This window comes from Taudactylus pleione, unplaced genomic scaffold (genome assembly GCF_031769625.1).
Source record: "Taudactylus pleione unplaced genomic scaffold, aTauple2 ptg000061l, whole genome shotgun sequence".
NCBI lineage: Eukaryota > Metazoa > Chordata > Amphibia > Anura > Myobatrachidae > Taudactylus > Taudactylus pleione.
Window position 1 is genome coordinate 9,112,615 of NW_028284463.1, and position 16,859 is coordinate 9,129,473.

General features: G+C 40.5%; 1 protein-coding gene across 1 annotated transcript; it reads right to left on the reverse strand.

Moving 5' to 3' along the window:
- Positions 1 to 14,243: 14,243 nt before the first annotated feature.
- LOC148535001 (olfactory receptor 7A5-like) lies at positions 14,244 to 15,149 on the reverse strand. Its single transcript, XM_088464896.1, has one exon. It carries the CDS (start codon positions 15,147 to 15,149, stop codon positions 14,244 to 14,246), a length of 906 nt encoding a protein of 301 aa, XP_088321022.1.
- Between the last annotated feature and the right edge of the window lie 1,710 nt (positions 15,150 to 16,859).

Genomic DNA, 16,859 nt, shown 5'->3' on the forward strand with positions numbered 1-16,859 from the left:
CTTGAGTGAACTCCTGAGTTCCTGCATTATTTGAGTGCAATCCAAAATTCCATGATACTCTGCTACCCAAGTGCAATCCCTGACTTCGTTACTCTACTGTACATGTGCTTCATGCACTCTGCTACTTGAGTAACATGTTCAATCTTAAATTCCTTCCATTCTGTTACCTGAGTACAATAATACATTTTTGACACTCTGCTACCCAATTGCAAATAGGAGTCCCCAGGGACAGATTGGGATATTCTCCCTCCTACTCCCCTCTCATTCCACTACTGTGTCTCTCTCTTCCCTCCTGTCTTCAACTTTTCCCCCTCTTGCTCTCTTGCCCCTCTATGTCTGTGTCTGTTTCCATTTTGAAATTTTTTCCTGCTAATGTTTTGTGATGGAGAACATGGAAGTGATTGTATGTTATTTATTGTGAGTGCCAGTGTGTGTGTGTTATGGTAACATTGTGGATGTTTCTGTGGTACATAGCTTGAGTGATAGTTTGACTAGCAGGAATACTATAGTTGATGAGTGTAGGGACATTAAGGGTCAGTGTGAGTGATACAAAAGACTGAGTGACAAGACTATAATGGCCACCATGCCCAAAGCCTGGCAAGTGAAGCAAGCCTGCGAGGTTACAAGATTCTACTGTTGGTGGCCAGATATTACATTTGAGACAAAATAACAATGCTTTCAGGGCATGGAACCTCACTTGTGCCCTCACTTGATATCACGTCTGGGTCCATTAGCTCAAAGGGATCCTGGCACAACCGTGATGGTAGGAACAGTGAGGGGGAGTTGCAGGGAGAGTGAGGCAAGGGACAGTGAGTAGTAGTTACAGGGAGGGTGAGGGCAGGCACACTGAGTGGGAGTTAGAGGGAGGGTGAAGGCAGGGACACAGAGGAGGAGTTGAAGGAAGGGTGAAGACTGGGTCACTAAGGGGGAGTTACAGGGAGTAAGGGCAGGGACAATGAGGGAGACTTACAAGGAGGCTGAGAGTAGGAACACTATCTATATATATATATGTATTTGTCATTTGAGGGCCATTCTAGCTGTAATGGCACTAGAAGTCCCAGCACACCCAGTTGATAAAGCATGCTGGGACTTGTAGTTTCATCATAGCTGGACAGGCAGTCAGTGATTTAGTTGCACCCTGCCCCTGGCAAAATCTGCCATCGTGACTGTGGTCACTGTGAGTGACCCACTCCTGAGTCCTGACCAGCATCGCCATTGCCTGCACTATTAAAGGGTGGCCTTGTGCACAAACAGACCACCCCTTGGTTTCTCCAGGCCCTGCTAGCAGTTGGTTCTCTGGCTGGAGCACAAGCTACATACACTGACTCAGCCACCACTTTTCCTGTCTAACAGCCGCCCTGAAATGCCCACTAGCAAGAGCAGATGAAAGCTTCCTGTTTGCATTCCACAGAGGAGCGCAAATCCAGGAAGCACAACAGCCGGCACTGGCATACATAGAAATTAGCCTGTGCTGGTAGCCAGTGTCAGCTGGCTTGGCAGACAGTGTCATCTGGCCAGGCATCAGGCTGCATTGTATTGGCTCAGCATGATCTTTCCCACTGTCCCAATGGCCCAATCCATCCCCTTGCTATGCTATTCTGATACTATTGTGCTACTGTATCTTGAATATCAGAAATTTTATTAACCATCTGCAATCTTGAGTTCCTTAAACTTCACTACACAAGTTCAAAAACTCAGTTCCTCCCATTCTGCTACCCCAAGTGAATTTCTGTATTACATGACCCTTTGCTACCCAAGTGCAATCATAACACTGAAGTATCCATATTCTCCTGAAACTGTGCTTCTTGTTTACTATCTGGAGTACTTATATTTGGCAATAGAGGTGCAATTCTAGTTTCTTGCAACTTGCTACCAGAAAACAATATACGTTTGGGAGAGAGAAGAAAAAGAGAGGGGGGGGGGGAGAATTCACCGCAGAGGTAAAGATGCCACCATGTCAATCTAAAGAAACAAACTTAGCAAAATATGCTATCTCCACATATCTCCTGTTAATAACAAAATAGTAAATGTATGATGTAATTGTGGTTGTGCTGCTCAGAGTAATTGACAATAGTTGCAAAAAAGGGACCATCAGGCTTGCGATGAGACCCTTGTGGTAGGGTCTCATGGCAGCAAGCCCTGGAGTGCTCCAAGTGACATCACTAGTGATGTCAGTGGGGCCGGCCCCAGACGATAGGCATTCCCATGGGAACGCCTCCATCTGGGCAACCATGCCCCCGGCACGCCCACCAAAGGGGGCGTGCTATCACTCACCATCGACAGCACGCCCCCTTTGGTGCAAGATCCATAATGACGGCTTGGCCGTCGTTATTCGGATCTCGCGCATGTGCACGACGGAGCCGCCTCCGTCGTGTGCATGTGCTCTTGGCCAACATCAACCCGCTTGCGAGCGCTCAGCACTCGCAAGAGGGTCTGAATTAGGCCCATAGTTAGAGACAGTGACTTCATGATTATTTGCTAAAAAATACTGTTTTTTAAAAAAAACAACTTTTTTTCCTGTTGTCTAAAGAAACTGCTGTGTCTTCTGATTTAAATTAAACAAAATTATGCAAACATATAGTAATGCATTTAAAAAAATGTAATGAGATAATTTCACACTTGACATAAGCTCAGCTGATAAAAAAAGAGAACCATGTTGAAGCATGACTCCATTTTGCTGTTCAAATGCTAGGAGAAAAGCCAGAGTATATGATAAGTTTTCTCTGCAAGAGGGCCTCATCTTTCATTTAGGAATGTGTTCATATAGCATGATTAAAACTACAAGATATATGTTCATACTACATAAGAAATAGGAAAAATTAGGACTAATTATATCTGCAGGCATCTCTATATGCAGTATATCTTGTTTTCAAGGTTTAATACATAATCTATTTAGACAATGGACAATAACCATTTGTAGGATTTATTTTAGAAAATCCTAGTTATTTTACCTCATGCAATACTGCCCTCTGGTGTTAATGTGCTTTTGATATATTATGTTTGAGAATTATTAATTCATATGCAAAAGTAATCAGATAAGCTAATGTTAGCACATGTGCAGTGTGATTTTCTTTGTCCTTATGCAAATCAAAGTGCTAAAAAAAATAGTTTACAGTGGCACTTGAAAAGTTTGTGAACCCTTCAGAGTTTTCTATATTTCTGCTGAAATTTGGCCTAAAACTAATTTCACCTTCAAAATATCTGCTAAGCCTAAAGGTTCACATACTTTTGCCACTCACAGATATGCGTATTTGGATCATTTTCCTCAATAAATATATGTGTTATATTTAATGTTCTTAGATTATTGGTGATATTAGAATGTGATAACTATGATGGAGTTATGTCGGAGTTAAGCTGGAGGAAAACTGAAGAAGTACATCCAAAAAGCCTGACCTCCTTCTAAAGGACAGCGTACAACATTCTGTGAGATAGCTGATTCTCCATCACTAACACCTGCTGTTTGCATAGCCAGGAAACTCCTTACTGCACTCCCTGCTTGGACATTGCAAGTACTTCACACTCTGCTTGCTGCTCTTATTGATTGCTTTTGTTATTCAACACACCTCTGACTAAATCCAGGGGCAAATGCAGGATTTTTTTAGGGGGTTTCTATGTATCTATCTATCTATCTATCTATCTATCTATCTACAGTCAGGTGCATAAATATTGGGACATTGACAGAATTTTCATATTTTGGCATCTATTCACCACCACAATGGCTTTGAAATGAAACAAACAAGATGTGCTTTAACTGCAGACTTTCAGATTTAATTTGAGGGTAATTACATCCAAATCAGGTGAACAGTGTAGGAATTACAACGGTTTCTATATGTGCCTCCCACTTTTTAAGTGGCCAAAAGTAATGGGACAAACTAAACAATCCTAAATCTAACTTTCACTTTTTAATACTTAGTTGCAAATCCTTTGCAGGCAATTACATCCTGAAGTCTGGAATGCATAGACATCACCAGACGCTGGGTTTCATCCCTGGTGATGCTCTGCCAGGCCTCTACTGCAAATGTCTTCAGTTCCTGCTTGTTTTTGGAGCACTTTCCCTTCAGTTTTGTCTTCATCAAGTGAAATGCATGCTCAATCGGATTCAGGTCAGGGGATTGACTTAGCCACTGCATAACATTCCACTTTTTAGCCTTAAAAAACTCTTTGGTTGCTTTTGCAGTATGCTTCGGGTCATTGTCCATCTGCACTGTGAAGCGCCGTCCAATGAGTTCTGAAGCATTTGACTGAATATGAGCATATAATATTGCCCAAAACACTTCAGAATTCATTCTGCTGCTTTTGTCAGCAGTCACATCATCAATAAATACAAGGGAACCAGTTCCATTGGCAGCCATACATGCCCACACCATGACACTACCACCACCATGCTTCACTGATGAGGTGTTTTGTTTTGGATCATGAGCAGTTCCTTTCCTTCTCCATAATCTTCTCTTCCCATCACTCTGGTACAAGTTGATCTTTGTCTCATCTGTCCATAGGATGTAGTTCCAGATCTGTAATGGCTTTTTTAGATGTTGTTTGGCAAACTCTAATCTGGTCTTCCTGTTTTTGAGGCTCACCAATGGTTTACATCTTGTGGTGAACCCTCTATATTCACTCTTGTGAAGTCTTCTCTTGATTGTTGACTTTGACACATATACACCTACCTCCTGGAGAGTGTTCTTGATTTGGCCAACTGTTGTGAAGGGGTTTTTCTTCACCAGGGAAATAATTCTTCTGTCATCTACCACAGTTGTTTTCCGTGGTCTTCCGGGTCTTTTGGTGTTGCTGAGCTCTCTCTGGTGTGTTCTTTCTTTTTAAGAATGTTCCAAACAGTTGATTTCGCCACACCTAATGTTTTTGCTATCTCTCTGATGGGTTTGTTTTGATTTTTCAGCCTAATGATGGCTTGCTTCACTAATAGTGACAGCTCTTTGGATCTCATATTGAGAGTCGACAGCAACTGATTCCAAATGCAAATGTCACACCTAGAATCAACTCCAGACCATTTACCTACTTAATTTATAATGAAATAACGAGGGAATAGCCCACACCTGTCCATGAAATAGCTTTTGAGTTGATAGTCCCATTACTTTTGGCCCCTTAAAAAGTTGGAGGCACATATAGAAACTGTTGTAATTCCTTCACCGTTCACTTGATTTGGATGTAATTACCCTCAAATTAAATCTGAAAGTCTGTCGTTAAAGCACATCTTGTTTGTTTCATTTCAAAGCCATTGTGGTGGTGAATAGAGGCCAAAATATGAAAATTCTGTCAATGTCTCAATATGTATGCACCTGACTGTATCTATCTATCTATCTATCTATCTATCTATCTATCTATCTATCCATCTTCATAAATATGTATATGTGTGTGCACACATACATACATTTATACATACACACGCATATAGATATACACATATATACATACACACATATACATACACACATATATACATATACATATGTCACACATACCTTACACATACACACATATGACAGATATAAAGTACATTACAAAAAACTTACCTTGCAGCAGATGTGATAGGGACAGGATCTAGCAGGCTGGCAGGGGCACCATGTTCTTAATCCCCACCCAGTGGCAGTTCTAGGGGCTTGCTAACAGGGCTGTCGCCCCAGAGTGCCGGCCCCTAGAGGGTGCCACTGAGTCCACTCCTGAGCTCCGGCTTCCGGCAGAGAGAACTATGGGAGGGACGTCATGATGTCATGACATCTCCTTCATAGATCCGAGGAGCCAGAGCTCACTCCTGAGCTGTGGCTCCCACAGAGAGCACTATAGGAGGGACGTCATGACGTCTCTCCCATAGATCTGTAGTGGAGCCGTGGTTGGACCGGATGACAGCGGACACAGGAGTGGGGCTTAAGGAAAGTATTGTGTTTGTATTTTAATTGTATTTTTTTTTCAGAAGCACCAGCACTGGGGGCATGGCTATAGGGGGCATTACTACTGGGGGCATGGCTATAGGGGGGCATTACTATTGGCGGCATGGCTATAGGGGCATTACTACTGGGGGCATGGCTATAGGGGGGCATTACATCAGGGGGCATTACTAATGGGGGCATTACTACTGGATGCACTTCTATTGGGGGGCACTACTACTGTGGCACTACCATTGGGGGCATTACTATAGTGGGCATTACTACTGGAGATACTACTAATGGGGGCATTACAACTGTGGACACAACTATAGGGGAAATTACTACTTTGGGCACTACTATAGGGGGCATTCCTACTGTGTGCACTACTATAGGGGACATTACTACTGGGGTACTACTAATGTGGGCACTACAACTGTGGGCACAACTATAGGGCACATTACTACTGTGGGCACTACTATTGGGGGCATTACCAATGGGGACACTACTATAGTGGACATTACCAATGGGGGCATTAACATTGTGGGTATTACCAGTGGGGGTATTACCACTGTGGGCACTACTAATGAGGGCACTGCATGGGGGGCACTACTACCAGGGACATTGTGTAAGGGGCACTACTACTGTGGGCATTGTATAAGGGGCACTAATTTGGGAATTGTGTAAAAGGGGCACCACTGTGTGTCATAACATGAATAAGGGACTACTGTGTGGCATCATTTGAATTGGGGATAATGTATTATAAAGGGAATTACTATGTGTGGCACAATGTATTATACAGGGCATTACTGCGTGTGGCATAAGGTATTATACAGGGCATTACTGCATGTGGCATAATGTGTTATACAAGTTATCACTGCATATGGCATAATGTGTTATACAGGGCATTACTGCATGTGGCATAATGTGTTATAAAGGCTATTACTGTGTGTGGCATAATGTGTTATACAGGGCATTACTGCATGTGGCATAATGTGTTATAAAGGCCAGTACTGTGTGTGGCATAATGTGTTATAAACGGTATTACTGCATGTGACATAATGTGTTATAATGGGCATTACTGCGTGTGGCATAATGTGTTATACAGGGCAATACTGCATGTGGCATAATGTGTTATATAGGCCATTACTACATGTGGCATAATGTGTTATAAAGGCCATTACTGTGTGTGGCATAATGTGTTATAAAGGCCATAACTGTGTGGCATAATGTGCTATAAAGGGAATTACTGCCTATGGCATAATGTGTTTTAAAGGCCATTACTGTGTGGCATAATGTGCTATAAAGGCCATTACTGTGTGTGGCATAATGTGTTATAAAGGGAATTACTGCGTGTGGCATAATGTGTTATATAGGGCATTACTGCGCATGGCATAATGTGTTATAAAGGGCATTGCTGCGTGTGGCATAATGTGTTATACAGGGCAATACTGCGTGTGCCATAATGTGTTATATAGGCCATTACTGCATGTGGCATAATGTGTTATAAAGGCCATTACTGTGTGTGGCATAATGTGTTATAAAGATCATTACTGTGTGGCATAATGTGCTATAAAGGCCATTACTGTGTGTGGCATAATGTGTTATAAAGGGAATTACTGCGTGTGGCATAATGTGTTATAAAGGGCATTACTGCGCATGGTATAATGTGTTATAAAGGGCATTATTGTGTAAGGCATACTGTGTAAGGTGCATTACTGCACATGGCAATTATTTGCCACGAGCGGAGAGCTTGGGGGAAGCCCAGTACCTTTGTAAGTGCTAGGCACGCCCCACAGTGTGATGAATTCCGGAAGTGCTCGCGCTTTCAGCACGTGCAGAGGAACGCCATCTAAAAAAGTAATTTTTTTTCTTTTTGGTGGTGGTGGGGGGAGTGGGAGCACAACTGGGAACTTTCGCCCTGAGCTCCACAATGTCTAGAACTGGCCCTGGCCCCGCCCCTCACGGCACACGGGTGAATCGGAAATGACTTGGTTCTAATTAAATTGCGTCATATTGGCTCTGCCTCCTCCATGTTGACCCGCAAATTGCACCAATTTGCCATGAGGGGGCAGGGCTTAAGAACATGGTCCCTGCACTCCTGTCTGTCAGGGGGGTTTGTGGGTACTTAGAAACCCCCCATGTGTGTGCTACTGAAATCAGTTCTGTACAATGTAATTTTGCCTTCATAATACTGAAAATTCTTTTTGTATTGCCTTTTTCAATTGCATCACATCTATCCACTTTAAACATTCTTTATTTTAGTAAGTAACCCTGCACCCACTACTTCTCACACACTTCTCTTTATATTTCACTTTTGTAGCTGTGCTCATAGAGTACATTTAGCAGCCCTGTTCTTTTACCTGTGTTTTTGAACATTTAACTACACTGTCTCTATATCACATAGCCTCCTCTCCAGTTTTCATCCCTCTTGTTCCCTCATTCACACCATGAACACCTTTACGTCAACTTATATAAAATCCTTTACTTTGCCTACTTTTTTCACCCCTATCCTCCCTCTCTAGTCTCCTCCACTTGCTGTTCCCTCTTTCTTCCCTCTTCTGTCTCCCTTCCAACCCTCTGTTACTCTCCTCCACCTTTCCTGTTTCTCAATTCACAACCACCTCCCTCCCTTCATGGCCGTACTACCCCACCACTAAGCCCCACTCCCTCCTGTCTCTGCCGTCACCTCCAGGGCTACCAGGAGAAATCCTTGGCCCCAGTACAGCAACTTCCTGAGGGCCCACCATGGAGGGAGTGTGACCATAGCATGTTGGGCATGGCTGCACCTCTTTGTTGGTGTGCCTAGCATGTCGGAAGCACCCACTCAGAGGAGCATGGCATAGCTCCCAGCAGCTGGGACAAAAGTATTGACTATTGGGATGGCGGGACAATCCTATAAAAGCTGCATTTTTAGCTTTATGTATTTAGATGTTATAATGAACCAGACAAAATTAAAGTGCAACAACTTTATGTTATACATTTCTCATATCGCATAAATAAAATAAATTTTTTGTCACAGAGGTAAATGAACGGAGAACTTAATTTTGACATAACATCAGGTTATTTTAAAACACACACATTCTGCAGCATATATATATGTATCCTAACCCACTGCTCAATGCTCCTTCCTCACTATCTACTCCATCTGCATCGCCCCTGTCTGTCTGCCCATCCCAATTAGAATGTAAGCTCTCACGAGCAGGGCCCTCTTCCCTCACATGCTTCTCCTTCATCCACTTGGACTATAATTTACTCCTAACTCCCCAAACAGCACCTACCACTTGGTTGCTGATGCCCTGCTGCTTATTACAGTGTTATGCAGTGATGTTTATAAACCATGTACTTGTTCTGTATTGTTTTGTACTGTTAATAACTGTTTTCTTATGTGCTAACTTGTTTATGTACATTGTAAGGCTCTGCTGAACCTTTGTGGCACCATATAAATAAGGCTAATAATGCTAATACTACTACAACTATTAATAATATTTTATACTATCTCACATGCCACATTGTGCCAGATTTATCCCAAGAACTTGTATTATCAGTTTTAACCAGTTGGGGTCTCCAAGAGTTGCAGTTTTGTTGCTGGATGCCCGTATTATTTACTCGGTGTGAAAATGCAAAGCAAATTGTAACATTTTGTGATTGCTCAATCACCGTGACAAAGTGGTAAGGTTTGCGGTAATCCCTCATAGTCAGGTCCAATGTTTAGATTCAGGTTAAACTGCATGTTAAAATGTGTTCAAGTAATTCAGTCAATGGGAGTAAGAGGACACTTTCTTGTAAATAGCTATATATGTAGTTGTTTATGTTAAATGACAAAGACAGAAGTGCATTTGGTGCCCCCTCACCAAACATGTGGCCTGATCCAGAGGTGGATGGAATAAAGACATACAGTAGGACACAAGGGCCAATGTTTTGAACCTGCACATGTATCCGAGATGCATGCGTTCTGATGGTTACCGCTGTGGGATGCATATCAGAATTGTGCAGAGATCCAGGCAATTTTGGAAGCGTGTTCCTAGGAAGTGGCTATTGGCGGTAGATGTCGGAGTCGTGCTGGTGTCAGGGACTCCGTTGAAACTGGCAGATCCTCTGGCACTGGTGGCCATGTACCTTTTGGACATTCTGAGCAACCATAGGGTTTCTCTAATGTCTGATGGTGTTGCTGATGTCTGATCGATGGTGCATCTTCTGCAGCTGTATAATAATGTATGTTCGTTTTTCTCTCAATCAGCCCTATAGTGTAGTATATTCAAATAAATTAAGGTGTGTTCAAATTAGAGATGTGCACCGACCTCCCGTGTTTTGATTTTGGTTTTGGATCTGGATCTCCCCTGGTTGGGATCTGGATTGGTTTTGCCAAAACCTCACCACCGTGTTTTGTTTTTGTGTTTTGGTTTTGGATCTGGATTTTTTCTTAAAAAATATAAAAAAAATGCTAAAATCACATAATATGGGCCTTTTTTGTTCCTACAGTATTAATAACCTCAATAACATTTATTTCCACTCGTTTCCAGTCAATTTTGACCACCTAACAGCTCACAAAATTGATTTTTTTCATTTAGTTAAAGGGCCAAAAGGTTGCATCCAGCTTGCTGGCTCAAAACTGATTGATATAATTATTAATAGAGTTGAGGACTGGGCACAGATGATGTTTGGGATACCCTTGAGGATTGAAGAGTTGAAAGTTGAAAGTTGGTGTAAAATTGATAATAAATTAATTAAAAAACAATTCATTGGTGCAGCCCCGGGCTGAATAATTAACGACTGGAGTCGTGCAGCACTAGGTTGCAACTTGCTGTATCTTGTGCGGCTAAGCCTAACATGCACACACACATGAAATAAATTGACAAAAGACACTATTTTGTTGTTATTATTTTTTCGGGTCCAGAACTTGGGCCCAGAGCACCGATTGATGACGACTGGAGTCGGGCAGCACTAGGTTGCAACTTGATGTATCTTGTGCAGCTAAGCCTAACACGCACACACACACGGAAAATAAATTGACAAAAGACACTATTTTTTGAGGGTTTTTTTCAGGTCCAGAACTTGGGACTGGAGCACTGATTGATGATGACTGGAGTCGGGCAGCACTAGGTTGCAACTTGCTGTATCTTGTGTGGCTAAGTCTAACATGCACACACACACACATGAAATAAATTGACATAGATGGATGCAGCAGACAGCACAGCACCAGCCCAGATGGATCAGCAACAGCCCAGATGGACACAGCAGACAGCACAGCACCAACCCAGAATGGATCAGCACCAGCACCTCTCCCAGCCCTACACTACCCACCATCCCTGTTCAGTCTCCACAGCCAGAGTGAAATAGCGTCCGCAGCGTAGTTCCTTTTATACTACATAGATCATAGAGACGAAAGCTCACGAGCTGTGAGATTTTGTCTCTATGGTTTTGCCTCGGTTTGAGATCTGAGGCCGGCGGGGGAACCGAACGCACGTTCGGTTCTTGCCCTGGATCTCAAAATTCCGTTGGGTTCAAATCTCTGAGATCCGAACCCGCTCATCTCTAGTTCAAATCATTAGAACTGCATCCTTTAAAATCAATTTAATTAATCTGTATGCAGCTCCAAATGCATAGCAACCATCAGTACCGCAAGTGACAGTTTTATCATATCTTCCATGGTAAACTCTGTACCTTCGTGTAAGATAATCACCACTGTATAATACTGTAATACACGTATTTTACTTTTAACAGCAAGGTATTAAAATCCCCCATACATTAAGCTAAACATATAGAGCTTATCTGAGATCCTTAGGTTACATCAAAGGGGAATATTTGTAGCCAAGACATGAATACAACAGTTTGTGTTTATAGAAGTGGAGATGTTGCCCATAGTAACCAATCAGATTCTAGCTATTATTAGCTAGATAAATGAAAAGTAGAATCTGATTGGTTGCTATGGGCAACACCACCACTTCTATAAACTTGCACTTTAATAAATATACCCCTAAGCGTCCCAAGGGGAGACCCAATGTGTTTTGTGTTCTGTACGTCCAGACTTTCTCCAGGGTGTAGTATAATATGGTGTGGGATTCCTTATTTATTGGAGAGTGCTAAAACAAGTGTCTGGTTGAAAACATCCATTTCCACCTTTTGACAACAAGTGCCAGTGACTTCTTTCTGTCAGATAGTTTGGAATTATTGGGCATCATTTTCACCCAACTATTATCCTACACAGAGTGTTCTGACTGACCTTAGAAACATATTTTTTCAAGTAGTTCCACAGTTATTAACAACAGGGCATCTTGGCTAAGGTCAATATGGCTTCAACAGACAAAAAGCACATACAGTATAAAATATTTAATACTGTGAAAAAACATAAGAAAAGCAGACATTAGGGACCAAAGCCCCCCATTAAAACATATATAAAAGTCATAATAATTCTTATATAAGAGACAGAACCAGATAATTATCCAGTTTGACTTAAAATGATATTTACAAAAGTGGATTATATCTAAGAACATATATATCTTGCTAACATCAGTGTAAATCTAGCATTCAAATTCAAAACAGCTTTATATTTAGGAGGCCAAAATAAATAATAAATAGATACAATATACTACAATAATATTCTTACCTTTTAGATGTAAAACTATATCTAGAAGGTAATAACATCTTTAAAAATATTTGTTTGAACAAACTGCACTATATACTTCTCGTTCTCTGGGGGTGCATCTCATTCAGGTAAGACCATGGGGGAAATGTATCAAACCTCAGAGAGATGGAAGTGGAGGTGTTGCCAGGGCCGGCGCTAACATTAGGTAGCTTTAGGCAGCTGCCTAGAATGCTGGCCCCTGGAGGGCACCGCTGGTTGGTTGGTCCGCACTACACAGTAACAGACACACCGTCGTCAGTGCCAGCAGCTATGTGTTTGTTTTAGCAGCTGATGAGAGTCAGAAAGACTCTCATTGGCTGCTGCACCCACTGCCGGAGCTGGTGAAATTGGGATGTTGGCGTGGGGTGGCATCTCTGTTTGACCGCACTGGTTGAACACCCCAAGAGCCGGCCCTGTGCAGACAATAGGTCCAGCAGGGGTAACATGCAGGTCTAGAACTGCATGGCAAGGAGCCCTTTGAAAAGGTCTACCCACCTCCCCGCCAAGCCAACACCGTAATATTTTTGCCGACATGGGTCAGTAACCTTTACTGCACTGGATAAGACTGTTATAAGACAGATCCCTATACCATCTCCACCGTCCGAGAGAAGCATTGTATCTCCTCAATAAAAGGATTGGACCTGCAATTAATGGTGTTTGCCTATCATTTCCATCACACATATCGAGACAGCGCATTTCCTTAGTCACCCACCCAACACACCGCTGCATATCCTGCATAACCAGTTACGTCATTTCTCCTTTCACACATCACCTTCCACCATCCCCAACTTCCAATTCTCGCACCAACATTGTGGTGATCTCCTATTATCCTCCTGCTTTATTCCTGCATTTATAATTTGCACAAAATTTGAATGTATGTATATTAAGAAGGAATTTATCTATTTATATCTATCTATATATATATATATATATATATATATATACATAGATAACCCAGATTTAGTTATGGGTATTAGTAATTTGAAGTAATTTCTGTAAAGAACAATTGGAATCATGAGAGGGTTATTATGTTTTTTGTTCTCTGACATAGTATTATATATTAAATTCTATTTTGATACTCTGACAGTAAAAAAGCTGAGCTGTAAAAAGAAACACCATTGGAGTAAAGGACCATTACAACAACAGAAAGGACCATTACAACAACAGAAAGGACCATTACAACCAGCAGAACCACTTGTAAATTCTTCAAATAGAACATCCAGGTTAGAAATCATTTAGTTTTTTGATATTAACTAATTCGATTCTACAGTTCTTCTTTACATAAAACATTTCTTGAAACAAAGAACCTTGCCGGGTACTTCAGATCCACTTGCTTTTGTTTTATAGTAGTTCAATTAGGGTCAATATATATGGTTGTATTGGAGATAGAAAACAATATTAGGCAGCGGTATGAAGTGACTTTTTGTTTTATAGTGTTGAAATCCATACACACAAGTCATAAAAAAATATACAGTAATACACTTTTGTAGATTTTAAGTACCTGTGAGCCTCTAAAACCAGTCATATGACCATGCAAAATCATGATAGGACAATAAGGGACAGTATTATTTCTGCATCTCAGATAGCATTCTGTCCTGCCCAATGGCCACTTCTTTTCTGTATGAATCAGCCATCAACCAGGACATTTACAGGAACCTGGTTTGATCTATGCACATGGATACAGGAAAGAGACTAAGTATGATCCAAAGAGGAGTTACCTTATCTCTTATCTCTTATGCCTCTTATCTCTGAAGAGCTCTCCTGATTTTATGATTGCGTAGACTATATACAAGAGGGTTTACCATGGGGATCACTGTTATATACAGCACACTCATGATCTGCTCTAAGAAATTGTTTTGGTTTGATGGTGGTATCATATAGACGGAAATACCATTAACATAGTAGATGGTCATGATGGTGAGGTGGGATGAGCAGGTGGAGAAGGCTTTTCTTCTTCCATCCCTTGATTTAATATGCAATATTACAGTGATATTTTTTTTGTATGACATCACATTGATGAGGAAAGGACAAAAGCCAAGTAATACTATGTCAACGTACATGATGATATAAAACATGTTTGAGCCAGAACAGGAGATGTCACTCAGAGCTTTAAGATCACAGAAGAACTGATGAATGGTGACAGAATTGCAGAAGGACATTTTAAGAACTGAAGCTACACATGCCATTGAGTTTAAACATGCACATAGCCAGATCATCATCACAATCAGGATACAGATCTTCTTGCTCAGTATCTGGTGGTAGTGTAAAGGATGACAGATCGCAATGTATCGGTCATACCCCATCACAAATAAAAGTATATCCTCAGAGCTAGCAGCTATAAAGAAAAAGTATATCTGAGTTAAACATTGTGTGAAAGTCACTGTGTTATTCCTAGATTGCAACATGTCCAAGAGTTTAGGAACAGTTACTGTTGTGTAACACATATCTACAAAGGACAAGTTACAGAGAAACAGGTACATGGGGGTGTGTAAACGTGAATCCAAACAAATCACTGTAATTATAGCTGTATTCACCAGGACTCCAAGTAGGAATAATAAGAAAAAAACATAGAAAATGAGGAGTTCATCACCGGCTTTCATGGAAAATGGCAAAATATGGAATTCTATAACAGAAGTGTGATTCTCCATGAGATTCTGTCACCAGTCTGCAAAACAATAATTATAATACATACATATAAAATAAGTTATAATTTGCAAGAATGACCACTCACCAAATGTATACATATAACAGTATATATTTATAGGATATTTCACATATATTCATGTCACATGCTTTATTTTCATTTTCCACAGAGCTGTATAAAACTGGATGAACTTGACATTGATTATAATGTGCTTAGCTAATACATAATGAATTAATTAAACAAATTAGCAAGTGTTGGGGGATATCTTTTACACTTGGAAATTTCATTCAGTAAATAGTTTGGTAAGATGCCCCTAGTAGGGTATGGGATGGTTTCACTCACGATTAAAGTGAGCAGAATCCCAACACCAGCATCCTGACATGGTTAGGATGCCGACACCTGTCGGTAAGTATCCTAACCTTACCCCTACCCCTAAACCAAAACCTTCCTCCCAATAGCCTAAACCTAACCCTCTCCCCCACAGCTTAACCCTATTCCTTCCCCTAGTGCCTAAACCTAACCCCATTACTTACCAGCCATTGGGATGCTGGTGCTGAGATTCTGAATGATGTTGGGATTCTGGCACCGGCATTCTGAGCACCGGCATCCCGACAGCCGGGATATAAACTAGATCCCTGTCTGATAATTTTATTGTATTCTTTTTATGGCATGGGGGGATACCACAGATAATGAGATACTAGTTTCAAAACCAAAACAAGGAAAAGAGATCTGTATCATGTGCACTTATATTAAAATTTTACTTTAAATAATAGTTCTTAAAATGAATCCCTTCTGGACAAGTAGCAGTGAAATATTGGTTAAAATAAAGTAATAAAAATATGTGCAGAAAAGTGAAATTGAATAAAATAAACATATAACTTGATATACAGTAATGAGGATATTATCCCCCTGATACTCTCATATGTGTTGCTTTCATAATAAGCTAAGAGAGTCTGTATATCTGAGCTTGCTATCACAATAGTACCACATTATCACCATATGTATATGTAAACCTTATAAGTGGAATGAAATAATATATTTTATTTGCCTACATCCAAATTTGCAGTGATAACTACCTAAAATATTTGGACACTTTACTTAAGAAAATTACCCACCTGCAGGATAATCAAAAGGCAAGAGATTATTTTGCAACGTGATACTCTCATATATTTGCTTGCACTAATAAAGCTATTCAAATAATAGATCTTTTTATAATACTAAATATTCTTAAAATTTAATTATACACTTATCAAGCCAGTACAAATATTATTGAGAGAACAACTAAAATAATAAGCTTACGGACCTAAGAATTAAATAAAAAGACAATATTGTAAAAATTAACTTAAACATACACTAATTTATAATCAATAATAAAGATGACACACAAGAGGCATTTGGCTGTAATGAGTTTATTTATTTATTTACACAATTTCACTTTTCTGCACATATCTTTATTACTTTATTTTCTCCAATATTTTGCTGCTACTTGTCCAGATTGGGCTAATTTTAAAGACTACTATTAAAAGTTAAATTAAAGTGCACCTGATACATCCCCTTTTCTCTTTTTTTGTTTTCAAACAAATGAGGGAAATCTTATAGAATGCACAATACATATTTCAAACTAAATTTCTAACAAAACTGTGCATGTTTTTGGTCTGTTGGTAAAATACTGACATACAGTACAATTATATACATCAAAGCAATGAGGGCATAA